At 39.5% G+C, this 15,620-nt stretch overlaps 1 protein-coding gene across 2 annotated transcripts in view; it reads left to right on the forward strand.

Moving 5' to 3' along the window:
* The window catches only part of SALL3 (spalt like transcription factor 3), a 27,109-nt gene extending 17,635 nt beyond the window's left edge, over positions 1-9,474 (forward strand). For both annotated transcript variants that reach the window (XM_039549672.1, XM_039549673.1), the window contains exons 2-4: positions 1-1,806; positions 2,023-2,363; positions 3,354-9,474. The exon at positions 1-1,806 is cut by the window's left edge. In XM_039549672.1, the coding sequence (XP_039405606.1) occupies positions 1-1,806; positions 2,023-2,363; positions 3,354-3,785 (2,579 nt within the window). In that variant the 3' untranslated portion in view covers positions 3,786-9,474. The remainder of the gene's footprint in view (positions 1,807-2,022; positions 2,364-3,353) is intronic.
* The last annotated feature ends 6,146 nt before the right edge of the window (positions 9,475-15,620 follow it).

The raw sequence follows: 15,620 nt of genomic DNA on the forward strand, positions 1-15,620 counted from the left end.
ACGCGCTCGATCCTTTGTCCGCCCTTATGAAGCACCGCAAAGGAAAGCCACCAAATGTGTCAGTGTTTGAACCCAAGTCGAGCTCCGAGGATCCCTTTTTTAAACATAAATGCCGATTTTGTGCCAAGGTCTTTGGAAGTGACAGTGCTTTACAAATTCACCTCCGCTCGCATACAGGCGAAAGACCTTTTAAGTGTAACATATGTGGAAACCGCTTTTCCACAAAGGGCAACCTGAAAGTTCATTTTCAAAGGCATAAAGAGAAATACCCTCATATTCAGATGAACCCTTATCCTGTTCCAGAATACCTCGATAACGTGCCCACCTGCTCTGGAATCCCGTATGGGATGTCACTGCCCCCTGAAAAGCCGGTCACAACGTGGTTAGACAGTAAACCTGTCTTACCAACAGTCCCAACTTCCATCGGGCTGCAGCTGCCCCCGACTATACCAGGGGTGAACAGTTACGGAGATTCTCCAAGTATCACTCCTATGAGCAGGTCACCCCAGAGGCCTTCTCCTGCCTCCAGTGAATGCACTTCTCTATCCCCCAGCCTCAACACTTCTGAGTCAGGCGTTCCAGCATCTGCTGAATCCCCGCAGCCTGTTCAGAGTGGCTCATCTCTGACCAAGGCAGAACCTGTCACTCTGCCTCCCACGAGCACACGGCTCGGGGACCTTTCTGCAGGTGGGCAAGTTTCTACAGCTTCTACGTCTTCAATTCCTACAGTGGTTACAGACAGCAGCGTTGCAACGAGCCTCCCAAACCCTGTGCTTCCAGCAGTGTCTGACCAGTTTAAGGCAAAGTTTCCATTTGGTGGTCTGCTAGACTCTATGCAAACGTCAGAAACCTCAAAACTACAGCAACTAGTGGAGAACATTGATAAGAAGATGACAGATCCAAATCAATGCGTCATTTGTCACCGTGTGCTTAGTTGTCAGAGCGCTCTCAAGATGCATTACAGAACACATACAGGAGAAAGACCATTTAAATGCAAAATTTGTGGACGTGCCTTTACTACGAAAGGCAATCTAAAAACACATTTTGGAGTTCATCGAGCGAAGCCACCACTTAGAGTACAGCACTCGTGTCCCATTTGTCAGAAGAAATTTACAAACGCGGTTGTTCTTCAGCAGCACATTCGTATGCATATGGGTGGGCAAATTCCAAACACGCCGCTACCAGAGGGCTTCCAAGATGCCATGGACTCAGAGCTTTCCTATGATGAGAAGAATGTTGACACACTGAGCAACTTCGATGATGACATTGATGAAAATTCTATGGAAGAGGACCCGGAACTAAAGGACACAGCAAGTGACTCATCCAAACCCCTTATCTCTTACTCTGGGTCATGTCCTTCTTCGCCACCTTCTGTGATCTCCAGTATTGCTGCTTTGGAGAATCAAATGAAAATGATTGATTCTGTCATGAACTGCCAGCAGCTGACCAGTTTAAAATCCATAGAAAATGGATCAGGGGAAAGTGACCATTTGAGCAATGACTCCTCATCAGCTGTTGGTGATCTTGAAAGCCAGAGTGCAGGCAGCCCTGCAATGTCAGAGTCTTCTTCCTCCATGCAAGCTCTGTCTCCTGTGAATAGCAATAGTGAAAGTTTCAGATCAAAGTCCCCCGGTCTCAGTAACCAGGAAGAGCCGCCAGAAATACAATTAAAGACAGAAAAACCAGACAGTCCCCCACCCACAACTGAAAATGGAGGCGCATTAGATCTGACATCCACCAACCCGGGAAGACCAGTCATCAAAGAGGAGGCTCCTTTTAGTCTGCTGTTCCTGAACAGAGAACGTGGTAAGTTTAAAAGTACTGTTTGTAATATCTGTGGCAAGCCTTTTGCTTGTAAGAGTGCATTGGAAATTCACTACCGCAGCCATACTAAAGAACGTCCATTTGTTTGTACAGTCTGCAGTCGTGGGTGTTCCACTATGGGTAATTTAAAACAGCACTTACTGACGCACAAATTAAAAGAGCTGCCTTCTCAGTTATTTGAACCCAACTTTACTCTAGGTCCCAGCCAAAGTACTCCTAGCCTGGTCACCAGTACAGCACCTACCATGATCAAAATGGAAGTGAATGGTCACAGCAAGCCGATCTCTTTGGGTGAGGTTCCCTCGCTTCCAGCTGGAATCCAGGTTCCTGCTGCACCACAGACAGTGATGAGTCCGGGGATCACCCCTATGCTGGCACCCCCCCCTCGCCGGACTCCCAAGCAGCACAACTGTCAGTCGTGCGGGAAGACCTTCTCCTCAGCAAGTGCACTGCAGATACACGAGCGCACCCATACCGGTGAAAAACCGTTTGGTTGCACAATCTGTGGTAGAGCTTTTACCACAAAGGGGAATCTTAAGGTAAGAGGCCACATGAAACTGTAAAGGCTTGGGGAGGGGGGGTTAAAGAGCACTGCTCTTGAACTCAGCAGGTTTTAGTGCTAAGCGTTTGTCCCAAAGACAGGTGAGAAGGGAGCTTCAAGGAAATGTTTGCTGTATGGTGGCGGTCATTACGCTTCCACTGCGTGGAAGATAGGGACTGAAAAGTGGCTGTGCAATGATGCGAACTTTAAAACTGGTTCCAGGTATACATTCAGGCATGTTGCAACTCTCTTGACAGATGTGATGGCACACCCAGTCAGCTGATGGACATGTTCTGAGAGTTCTTATGGACCATCAATGCAAAATAACCTTGCTATAAACCAGAAACACAGAGCTTGCTTGGCTCCTTTGGTGCCTCCCCAATTTCTATTTTCTATTCCGCTTTGCAGCCATTGCAGAGTAGAAAGCTGCTTCTCCCAGATTTACAGTGGGTTACTACAGGAGTGATGGCTCCTCTTCCTACAGTCTGGTTAGCCATTAGAACGCAGCCTGGGAAAGACATTTTAAATGTCATTTTTAATAATACTAAACTTAGCAAAGTAATCAGTGCTTCTGACATGAGATAAAATATGAAAACAGGCAAGATGAAAAAAGGGAACGGGCAGAAAAAAACACCCATTTCCTAGTATGAGTAACGCCCTTGGTAATCTTCAGCATGTGAGGACTTCCAGCTTGCATGTGAAATTGTCTAACCCAAGAGAGTATGTACCCTTTAGTCTTGCAGTGCTGTTTGTTTTCACTGAGAAGAAGCAAATGCACATTGAAAAACTGCTATGGAACTGGGTTTTCTTTGTGTGGGCTGACTGGACCTTAGAACTGTGTCTTAACTGGAACTGATTTTTTTTCAATACGAATTAAAAGGCTTTTTTTTAAAAAAGCGAGCACTACTGTAAGTAACAGCATTTCAGGCTAGACACCTCAGCAGAATGTGCTAACTTGGGGGTGCTTCTTGTCCTGTTCACTCTGCAGGTTCACATGGGAACTCACATGTGGAATAACGCCCCTGCACGCCGTGGCCGACGCCTCTCTGTGGAAAACCCCATGGCTTTGCTCGGTGGCGATGCACTCAAGTTCTCCGAGATGTTCCAGAAGGATTTGGCAGCTCGGGCCATGAATGTTGACCCCAGTTTTTGGAACCAATATGCTGCAGCTATCACTAACGGACTTGCTATGAAGAACAATGAGATTTCTGTCATACAGAACGGAGGCATTCCTCAGCTCCCAGTAAGTCTAGGCGGGGGCGCCATCCCGCCTCTAAGTAACCTTACCGGTGGCATGGACAAAGCTCGCACAGGCAGCAGCCCTCCCATTGTCAGTCTGGACAAAGCAAGTTCTGAAACGGGAGCCAGTCGTCCATTCACCAGATTTATTGAGGATAATAAAGAGATTGGCATAAATTAAAAGCATTCATTCCGAATAACTGTTGGACCTCTACTCGACACAACTTGTCCTGTTCCATGTACAGCTTTTGAAGCTAAGCATTAGTTTCCTGACCTAAATGCATAGGTTCCCTTTAAAGTTTTACCCATAGCAGAAATACATAACTTTGTGGCTGCTGAAAAGTTGTCTTGCAAGATCTGCATGGTACTTCTTTCAACAGTGAGTTTGACTGTTACTGAGAACTTTGAAACCTTTTAATTTAACAGAAAACAAACAAACAAACCAGTCATGGGATAACTTCATTAGAAACAGAAAGAGGCTAGTCTACATTCACTTTGCTTCTTACAAAACTTACTATCACCTGAGAAAGGGGGGCTTCATTATGGCATTCTGTCACACTTATTTGCTGGTTTTGTTCAAATTAGTTAGCAACTTGGACTATGTTTTTAGGAATCTTAATCTTAAATAAGTGATTTAGTACCCCAATGCTGTGTATTATTACAGTATCCTTGTCTGTAGTATTTATAATGTTAAGATTATGCGGGTAACAGACAATATACTAGCCCCAAACTTAAATGAAGCTTTTGTACTGCAAAATACATCTGGCTATGTGATTTTTCTTTTTTCTTTTTCTTTTTCTTTTTTTTTTTTTTTTGTTAAGCAAGTTTTGTTTTACTATGAGTAAGTGGTTTCTTTCAATGCAGGCAAAATTGTGAAGTTTTATTGGGAAAGATAGCATGCTTTTCATGTGCAAGTACCTGTCAGTAACAAACCTTTTTTTATTTAAATATTTGTAGCTGCTATGTGGACAGTTATTCTATTAAATGAAAAAAAAATGTAGTGTGGATTTTAGCTCAATGATTGGAAAACAAGTTACAGACAAACCTTAGCACCATAAATTATTCACAACATTATAAACAGTTGTGAGTAAATACTCCGTGTTATCAAAGCTGTACAATAAAAAGGTAATGTTTGTATAATGTGGTTGCAAACTCTTAATTTATACTATTGCACTTTTAGTATTTTGTATTAGGGAGGTTTGTCTATAATTTGAAACTGAACAAAGATGTAAACTATTTTATAAATAGTACTTTGACTTAAGGAGTAAGGAGGAGGACACTGATGCAGTTTCTTGTTTTAAGGTCAAACAATGAGAGATCTCTATCAACTAAGCAGAAAATTGCAGAGAACTGTCAGATCCTTAAGAAATATGGGGACTGCCATTTCTTAAATGGAAATGATTCATTTAACTTTTCTACTAAACCCACTCAAAAGTGTGACCACCCCCGACAGAATTCTGATACATTTATCTTAGGAGTGTGATATTAATACAAGTCTAGGATAGAGGAAGAAGTACATTATGTAGGTTTAATTTTCCTGTAATCTGTTCTGTCTCTTTCACACATAACCATGAGAAAGATGCTGGCTGCCTAATAATAGTGGGAACAAAAAAAGAACTTTTGAGCAGCGTGAGCAGTAGTAACACACAAATGTTCTGTATTTATTTCCAACTCTGATTATCTTTTCAGATTGCTCCAAAGCACAATGTACTCTGATTAATCAAATATAATTTTATGGTGATTGCATTGTTGGAATTACACTGAGTAAACAAAGGGAATGGTTCCACTCATAAGTTAGGCTGGGGATGCTGAGGAGACTGGGGCTCAATCAAAACTTGAACAGTAAATGTTTTGTGTACTACCTCATTTTTGTGCATTACAACATGGTGGAGTTGACACTCTGAACTTCCGTCCAGCAGAATTGCTTGAGGGACATTATGGGTAGCTGGGTAACAGCGCAAGGAGTTTTATGCCCCTGAAGAATGAATCAGACAGTGAGGTCTTCTCAGTTGAGACTGAAAAATAGGACAATCTTTCTTATACAACAGAAACCATTACTGTAAGAGGATGGACTATTTCTGCCATCATATAATGGAGTGAAAAGAAGTTCAAAGACTTATTAGCTGTTTGTTTCTATTGGAAATGAACAATGAACTCTACAGCTCCATTTTCTACAATGATGAGATAGAGATATATAGATATAAATATATATCTATATCTGAGCAAAATTATATATCTGTAACACCTCTACAATATAACACAATTTTTTTGCCACAGTGTGTGGGTGGTTAGGGGTGTTTCCAAGTGTTAAAAAAAGAAAACTGAGGTGGCTTAATGTTGCTGTATTTCAGCAATTGAATGTTTTTATTTATCTGTGTAATTTTTGGTGTGACTTTTTTTTTTGTTAGTATTTGGTACCATGTAGTGTTATCTCTATTCCCTAAAGGATATGTATAACTTAAAAAACAAACAAACAATAAAAAAACAAACAAAAAAAAAAAAGAAAGAAAAAGAAGAAAAAAGGAAAAAGGAAAAAGAGAAAAAATATGTAAAGTGTTGTAAATAAGATGGTTGATGATGGTACAGTAAGACTGACCCCATTTTGTATTCAGGGTTAGGCCATTCCTCTCTGCATGGTGAAGAGAGACACTATTTTTATACTGTGATACCATGTAGGGCAAGGAGCCTCCCTGAAACAGCTGGGAATTGTTACCTAGATCCAATATTTTTTATTATTAAATCTTGTTGGCTTGACACATCTACTGATTGAAATGGATGTCTTAGTCTAGGTTACTATTTTTGTCATATGGAATTGAATAAAATGCAGGATGTAATATTATTTCTGAATTGCGTTCCTTGATTAATAACAGAATAAGATATGAGACTAAGGTCACTTGTGGTAGATTGGTGTCAATGACTTCTAATTGTTGCTTCTGAAAATCGGAATAAGGTCGACACCGTATATTCAAATGTTTTTCTAATTTATAGTAGCAGTGCAAAGGGATAGAATTATTAAAATCTGTTTTCCAATGAAAATAAATTTTAAGAGCATTTATCCCAAGGCAGTAGAACAAAAAAAGACAACAAAAAAAAATATTTTGGAGGGGGGAAAACAGACTTTGGAATGACTACTGTTTGAAATTGACTGCTTTCTGAACACTTATCATGTACTGTCTACTGAAAAAGCCTCCTTTCCAGGTTGTTTAAACATTTGCCTAATATTCATGATACACTGAATGATAACATTTGGGAACAAATTTATCAGGAGCAGTTCAAATTCTAAAATTAGAAAAAAAAAAAAAAAAGAAAAGGAAAACAATTGACAACTCGCATCCGTTCATTCCAAATGACATAATCTATACATTTAAACCCATGGTTTTGTTTTTGTCTTTTTTTCCAATACCCTCAATTATCAAAGCATGTCTAACTTAACCAAATTATTTTTTCACATTGATTTAAATGAAAGTATTTACATTCTTAAGGTTAGGCATGTGGTTAAGAATCTCCTGCAAAAAAGCTGTATGTTCAAGTAACCTCCAAGCTGTTATATTCCAGTGGTGAATGCCTGCTGCATTTAAAACAGACAAAAGATAAATAAAAGAGAAAAATCTGTATTAATCATCTTTCAGTGGCCTTGTTATGCAGATACTGTGTTTTATAAGATGAACCCAAAGAAGGTATGAGTTTCCTCAGGCGACTCAACAACAACGATAGGTTTGTGCTTTTCTTCCTCCATGCACGTCCCTGAGTCTTGCTGAGAGAAAACATGATATGCAAAAGAGAAGAAAAGCAAAGGAGCGCTGATAGCTATGGTTCTGTTCAAAACACAAGAGGAAAATCACCTGCTTTCCCCTCCTCCCCCCCCAGGAAAGGATGAAAGCAGAATGGTATCTAGTTTTAAATATGTATGGGGGGGGGGGTTTTATCATATGAAGACATTAAATAATAAAATATGCTACACAGATGAAAATGGTCAGAGTCTGTTGAATTACAGATGTCTAAAAATGGAGCCATTGTAGGAACTCTATATATGATCAGAAAAATTGCCCATTATGATTTTTTAAGGGGAGGGTTCCAGCAAGGCTTTCAAACTTTTTGCTTCCATTTTTCCCATGAGTTATTAGAAAGAGAGCATTTATGACAAATGATTGCATAACTAAATTTTTACCCAGGTGGTTTTTTTATTTTGTATATATTAGCCCTCAATATATTATCTGTTCCTTTACCTGTTTTGTCTTTTCTCTCTTGGAAAACACTTTGTTTTTCTAAAGCTTCATTTGTGCTGTATTTGTGTTGCCTTTAATTTACTTCTCTGCATGTACTCTGTCGTTTGGAAGATACTGTGGTTTATTTTTTCCTTTTTCTCTAATTCTGCAGAGGTCAAAAGAGCTGCCTGTTTTTTACGTCTATGTGTAACACTAGCATAATGAGTGATGAAGTCTTCAGTGATGTGATCAGGTATGTGCATAGCTCACAGGATTTTCTGACAAACATGCCATTCACACTCCTTCCTGCAGATGAAGGCATGAAGCTCATTAGTGTTGCTGATTGAGGGCAGCCGCAGATGGGCAGGAGGATGGAAGTCCTGATCCTAACTCCACTCCGCCTGCTTTTACACCACTGAAGCTCTACGGCCTTTAGCGGAGATACTCCAGGTTTATTCTGGTGCAAGAGGGACTGCTTCCACGTTCAGATGTCTTGCTTTACTTTAAACATTTTCAAAACAATGGCTAGCTATACAATATTTTAAAGTATGTCTAAGCAAAAGCACTCTGGACTTTATTTTTAAAAAGAGGGAAAAGAGAATACGTATATTTTAGTACATTCCACAGGATTATCCCAGTTTTAAAGGAAGTCCTGAAATCCGAATCTAAAATATATATGGCTGTGCCCCTTAAAATATAATTTGATGTCATCATACTAATATTCAGCATATTCTCATAAATGAGTAAAAGAACCTGTAATTTTTATGCATAAAAGAATGGAAGACTCTTGCTACAGTTCTGCTACACAAGGTATGCACTCAGAGGGACATACCTTCCCTTTGCAGATATGATAGGTATCATCAGATTTATGAAAAGAAAAATACGTGTTTGTGCATGTCACAGGACCAATATATAGTACTTTATTTTTTCAAAGGGAGAAAGTCTCAATCAATTGACAAAGCAACTAATATGAAAGCGAAGAGCTTTGGGCTGTGCCACTTAGGTTATTTTGAGGATGTGGGCAAGTTCTATATTAGGCTAATGTTTTGCTTAAGAATGACATACTTCTGGGGCCTCTGGGAATCAGGGAATCAGGCCTCTGGGAATCCCCCTGCAGCATCAGCTAGCACCTTGTAGTATTGGGATGATTTGCCCCATCAGTAAGATGGGGTAACACTTCCATACCTACCTCACAGGGGTGTTGTGAGGAATAGTTTTATGTTTGTACAGTGTTTCAAAGATGGAAAATGTTTAATATTATCACTGATTTTAGAGACTTTATAGTATATGTACTATTATTTATTATTTGTACTCCAGTAGTACCTATGAGCTCCAGTCAGGACTGAGAGGCCTTACCCTACATGTTGTACACTCACCTAGTTGGGACTGACATAAAATTTTACTTAGTAACATTTTTCAATGGAGATATGTCATTATCAAATACCTATTTGATTACTATAGTGTTTAATTCAATTATTTAGGTGTTCAAATTGATTATCAGTTTTAGGCTATGGCAGAGAATTATCTGGTATCACATTTTGTTTTGAGCTTGTATTGATTTTCAGAAAAAGTGCACCAATTTTTTATGGATACTCTACAATCAAATCTTGCTATCAGTGGAATTCTACTGTACTTTTTGCTATTAAAGCTAAACATTAAAATACATCTGTGTGTATACATTATTATACACCAATATATAATATATGTACCTATAAGCATGTAAGTTTTAAATTCCTTTAGCAGCTTAGATTAATTTCAAACTGTGTCTGACATATTTTGCACAAGCATTGCCGATTTCAGATGTGACTTAAACATCGTTAAATGGTGTTGGCTCTCAGTAAAGATATAAAAACTGGAAAACACGACAACAAAAGACATATTGTCACTATCATATTTATGAAGGCTTGTAAGGAAAGTGTCTAAGTCTCAAATGTATTAAAAACCTTCAGTAAGTCATAGAAGTCTTTACTTAGATTATGTTGGAATAAACTACTATATCAAAATGAAATCACTGTATATAAGTATGTTAAAATGAATAAATAATTCCAAAGGTAATGCCTGCTATCATTTGGATGCTGAACAGAAAGTAATTTCTTTCCCAAATTGGCAAACTATAGTTAATATTTTTCTACAGGTATCTGGCTTACAATACTGTGTTAAACAGCCTCTTTAGCATCTGGCCATGTGCTAAATATATTGGCTCAATTAATTCTATTGATACTCCTGTGTTTTTTCTTTGATTGTAAGGAAAGTTTTTTGTTTAGTTTTGATTGAGCTGGCACCAGTGATGTTAGTCTCACTGATTTCACTCAGGCACATCATGGAGTAAAGGTATAAGCAATGGTAGGTGAATCTAGTCTAAAGAATGTCTCTTTCTTTTCCTTCTGGGTATTTCTGACATCTCTCCATCACCCCACTCCATGCTGGTTACCAGCCAACGTCGTAGGTTGTTGTCTTCCTTGTGTGTTGATTAGCACTCGTGGCTCAGCCCATTTTATGGAACACTTGGCACTTGTTCAGCTACAATGCACACTTCATATGGGACCTATAGATACACCAACATGAGTATCATATTTAATGCAGGCTGCTGGTGGGGGCTGCAAGTAAACACCTATGCCGGAAGTCGTATGTCATTACCTGCGGTGTGCAGCGAACAAAATGGGCACATAAAAGGATGTGGTCATCAGGAGGTTTCTATCACTTTATATTCTCAATAATGTGCCTGATATAGGAGGATTGGTTTTGGTTTTGCTTTTTTAAACAATCCTTACTTACTAAAACCAATGGGCTTTATACTAAGACATTAGCTAATGCATCTATTGGGTAACAGAATCAATTTCCCTGTGCACTTTCGAAATTCTCTTAAAAGAAAATTCAATTAAATCTTCAAACAGTTTCTTACGTACCTTGTGTCCTTGAATGTGATATCTATTCCAATATTTGGCAAGAGTTTGGGCCAGTCCATAGTATTTTCCCATACACTGGGCAGTCCAGATCTCCACAAATTACCCCCGGTAAAGTAATGACATATGCCAACCAGTACTACTCATTACATGGAATTTTTTCAATGTCTTATCATGCAACTTATTACAATAGCTGAAACTCCAGCCTCACATAAAGTAGCTTAAATGAGCCTGGTAATCTCTGCAGTTTACATATTTCCTCTTCTCCAAGCGCTACTATCTTCATGAAGCAGTTTGCCACTGTTTCCTCTGTGACAATGTGTCTTCTGATTCTTTTCTGCAAAGTAGTGCTGCTATGTTCATTTCTCTGGCTTCATTGTCTCTCTGTACACGGCCATGTACTTTACATGTTTTCTTTTAAGTTGTGTTAGATTTGCCCAGTACACACGTCTGTCCTTGTATCATGTTGAGATTAATTTCTTTTTTAATTTTTGGGCCAGGTCGTATTGTCCCTACTCACACCTCCATCCAATTCCAATTAATTTCTTTCATTGGGACTATGAGTAGAAGATGCTGCACAATGAAGTAAAATTCAGCACCCTGAAACTTTGAAGAATTTTAAGATGTTTACCCAGCTGGGATTACTGCACACTCACATGTTGAATACTCGAGTTTATTAACCTCAGCTCTTGGGCCTGTTATACATACAACTAGTTCCAGTCTTAGTTCCTTTATGTCTGGAGACTCTTTCAGGATGATTTTGGTTTTCCACACTTTTTAAAAAATAGCAGTATATTACCAGTTGTTAAGGTTGGGGTGCTCCTGAAACCAGAAATATAATCTAGTCAATGTTGGTCTGTATGAATGTCCCAAACAGATTTTCAGTTTAACCCTACTCCATGGTCTTAGAAAAAAAAAAGAATATTTTATTACTTCTAAAGCTTACCATAGGGCTCCAAAAGAGAAATGAAAATGACCCTTAGCACATCCTGGTAAGTGCAGCTGTAAAAGGACTCATCTTTTTTACTGAGCACAGAATTTCTGGTTTCTACAGAATCATTCCTGATTTACACTGGTATGGGCAAAATCAAAAGGTTGTAGTGACCGTATCATCCGTTTTTCATCAGAGCAAGACACTTGTCTCTTTTCTTAAACTACAAATTTTTCAATGCACTTTTTGTGGCACAAGTCACAGTACATACTGGAACAAGCATGAGATAATCAAAGTATATCTATACTTCTGTATGTCTCAGACCTGTTCCCGTTCTAGAGGCCACCTGTACCAGCAGAAGCTGCATCTGTACCATTTCAAACACTGGCTCTCTTGGCAAGTTACATTCAAAGGGAATATTGGGATTGGCCCTTGCCCCCAAATCCTGCCTGGATGTTGAATGGGATTGTGTCTCTCAGCCCGTGTCAAAGCTTCCCGTGAAGATGTTGCAGTCTGATGGGGCAGTTCCTGGCTGCCTGCCCTGGTCCTGGTCAGCTCGAGGAGACCATCAAAGCCTATGAAGACAAACATTTCTCTCCTGAGGAGCAAAGTGCACTTTTAGATGGAGTAATTTGCTATCCTGCCTTTACGTAGTCATACTTTTAAAGTATCTGGAATGGACTCTTATCAGAGTGCTCCATTCAGCATCTTTCTCTCTTGCCATTAGAAATTTGACCCAACTTATGTGATTTCATAGGTCCCATCTCATGCTCCTGGGAAGCTGGGCTTCTTCCACAAGCTGTCATGTGCGAAAAGAGAATCTCTCCTTATAGATTTTCTGAGGGGGTTCTCTGGACTCAGTGAAGCTGCCAGAACATCTTTTAGCACCTGCTTATTCATTATTTTATCTAGGTATGTTATCTAGCCCACTCTTGTTCCAGCATAAGAATGTTATTCATGGTTATTCAGGAATAATATTTCCTGAATACTTATGTAGACAGAGTAGCCCCTTAAGTAATGAGTTCAATTAGGCTAAGATACACTATGTAGCAATTCAATAACAAAAAGTCCTGGGAGGCAGAGGGACAAGAGGCTTGCCAATTGCTAACACACAGTATGCTGGATGACAGCTAAAGACACCATGCTGTGGCATATTTGGCACATGCTGGCCTTCAGTTATGCCTAGCAACTCCCAAGGTTTGAGCAGTGCCTTGCTAAGGTTTTAATCAAGGGAAAAAGTAGTATGGTGTGCAAATTAGTAAGACAACAGGCTCCATTCGAAATCTCTTTGGGGATGTTCAATCTTACAGAATACCAGCATCCAAGAAAATCAATTTATCTTCCATTTTTGCCTAAAAAATGTCAATAGACAGTTTAATTTAGCAATTCACTACCCTGAACACAGGGTATTGGATTCAGAACTGTAACTTAAAGAAAACACTCTCAAAACTTGAAACGCATAAAATTTGACAGATTTGAATTAGGAATCACAACGGATTCAGCATTTGGTCTGTATTTCTCATTTCCATTGTTAAAATATGGAAATATTTATTCTAAGAAGTTCGGTTATCTGCATTTTAAATGGGCTAAACATTCTACCATGTTCTTGAAAAAACCTGCCTCCACTATATATTCTTTTGGGAGAATAATACATTGCAAAAATGCCTAGAAATCTTCTTTGGCTTTTCCTGTAGTTTAGTGAGATTACTATTCTCAGTTTTCATTTCAAATTCCTTTTGAGGAACCTGTCCTGTAAAATGTTGCTCATTTTTTAGAGAAAATTCCTTCAAGATTTAAACCCTACTTCAAGTCATTATAATGACTATTCAAATGAAAACAAAACCCAGAACCTAGCAACACTACACTAAAATATGGAATTGAAAGATTGTTATGCCAATTCCTCTGAGTCATCTGCTTTTCAAGCTCCTGGTTTTGTGATAGCAATGGGATGCTGCCTGGCTGAGCATTGAGGATTCTTCTGCAGTTTCTGAGGAGGTGACTGCCAGTCAAACCTCTTGACTGCTGCTGGGGTTAAGTCTTCAGAGGCTTGAGATATAGAAACACATTTCTTAGCATTGATTTTTATGGAGAATGCTAAAATGTAAAGTTTCACTCAAATGCTTCAAATGAATTACCTTATTATAATTGTCTTGGGCCACAGAAGCAAAGGAAAACTTTGGGTAATTAAATAAGAGCCAAAACCAGATTTCAGCTGCTGCAATCATGCCACAGCTTTAGAATCTGTGTTGATATGCCATTCACGGTCTACAAAGGTTAGAACTTGCCCACTGGGTTAGGATCCTTGAGCCATACCATACCTGATTGCTGAACAAAGCACCCAGTAAAAGCAAGACCCTAACAGGGTATCAGAAAACAGAAAAAAGCCCCTGTTTCTCCACTGCAAGACAGAGATTTGACTGTTCTCCTGAGCACTTAAAGTTGATGTACTATAGTTTTCATGATTAGAGCATTACAGTAGAGCTGAAACTCTGCCAGTGATTTCAATATGGATTTTTTGTGCTTTGTTTTTAACTCATCTATACGCCAGTTCATTAACTTGAGGTAAGCTTTTCTCAGCTTGTATTTGACTTCTGCTATCATTATTCTTATAATTGGCTTCTGTCCATGCTATTTTGTACACTGGCAAGTTGTAGTGTTCTGTTCACAGGATGTGTTACTGAATAACTAGTTGTAATGTAAGTGAAAGCATTCAGAGAAATCACAAACACCCATCACATTGCTGGTTTTATATGTTAAGATGTCAGATATTGTACTCCTTTAAATTCTTAGCTTTGGTTGAATAGGGTATATTTGTCTCCATTTTTTTCTTTCCATGTACACCCATAAGTAGGGCACAGCCACTAAAATGACCATGTACTCGGTAGATGATTCTCTGTTCTAAAACCAAACTCCCGCTAGCTTGTGCCCCAGCCTGAAGTTTGTATTTCTCCCAGAGTGATATAACCACATTATATAGTCCTCCATGAGTTATTTTGTGGTTAATATGTAGGAACTGGGACAGCAGGTTTTTTCCTCTCAGAATAATTTGGAGATTTTAGTCACTTACTAAAACATTGCTACCAAAATGACCAGAAAAGGTTGTTTTAAGTTGCAGCAAAAGCTGGAGGCAATACCTGGCATAAAGCGATGTAGGCAGCCTTACCACAGCACAGGAGTAAGTGAGCACAAGACAAGAACCTTGCTCAGGCGAAGGAAGGAAGGAATTCGGAAGGAATTCGGAAGGAAGGAAGGAAGGAAGGAAGGAAGGAAGGAAGGAATTTGGAAGGAAGGAAGGAAGGAAGGAAGGAAGGAAGGAAGGAAGGAAGGACGGACGGACTTCGGAAGGAAGGAAGGAAGGAAGGAAGGAAGGAAGGAAGGAAGGAAGGAAGGAAGGAAGGAAGGAATTCAGAAGGAATTAGGAAGGAAGGAAGGAAGGAAGGAATTCAGAAGGAAAGAATTCGGAAGGAAGGAAGGAAGGAAGGAAGGAAGGAAGGAAGGAAGGAAGGAAGGAAGGAAGGAAGGAAGGAAGGAATTTGGAAGGAATTCGGAAGGAAGGAAGGAAGGAAGGAAGGAAGGAATTTGGAAGGAAGGAAGGAAGGAAGGAAGGAAGGAAGGAAGGAAGGAAGGAAGGAAGGAAGGAAGGAAGGAAGGAATTCGGAAGGAAGGAAGGAAGGAAGGAATTTGGAAGGAAGGAAGGAAGGAAGGAAGGAAGGAAGGAAGGAAGGAAGGAAGGAAGGAATTTGGAAGGAAAGAAGGAAGGAATTCGGAAGGAAGGAAGGAAGGAAGGAAGGAAGGAAGGAAGGAAGGAAGGAAGGAAGGAAGGAAGGAAGGAAGGAAGGACGGACTTCGGAAGGAAGGAAGGAATTCGGAAGGAATTCGGAAGGAAGGAAGGAAGGAAGGAAGGAAGGAAGGAAGGAAGGTGGGTGTAGAGTGACAGAGCTAACTGGACTGTTGTGCATTTAGTAAAAAATCTGTTT

Source organism: Corvus cornix, chromosome 2 (assembly GCF_000738735.6).
Source record: "Corvus cornix cornix isolate S_Up_H32 chromosome 2, ASM73873v5, whole genome shotgun sequence".
Lineage (NCBI taxonomy): Eukaryota > Metazoa > Chordata > Aves > Passeriformes > Corvidae > Corvus > Corvus cornix.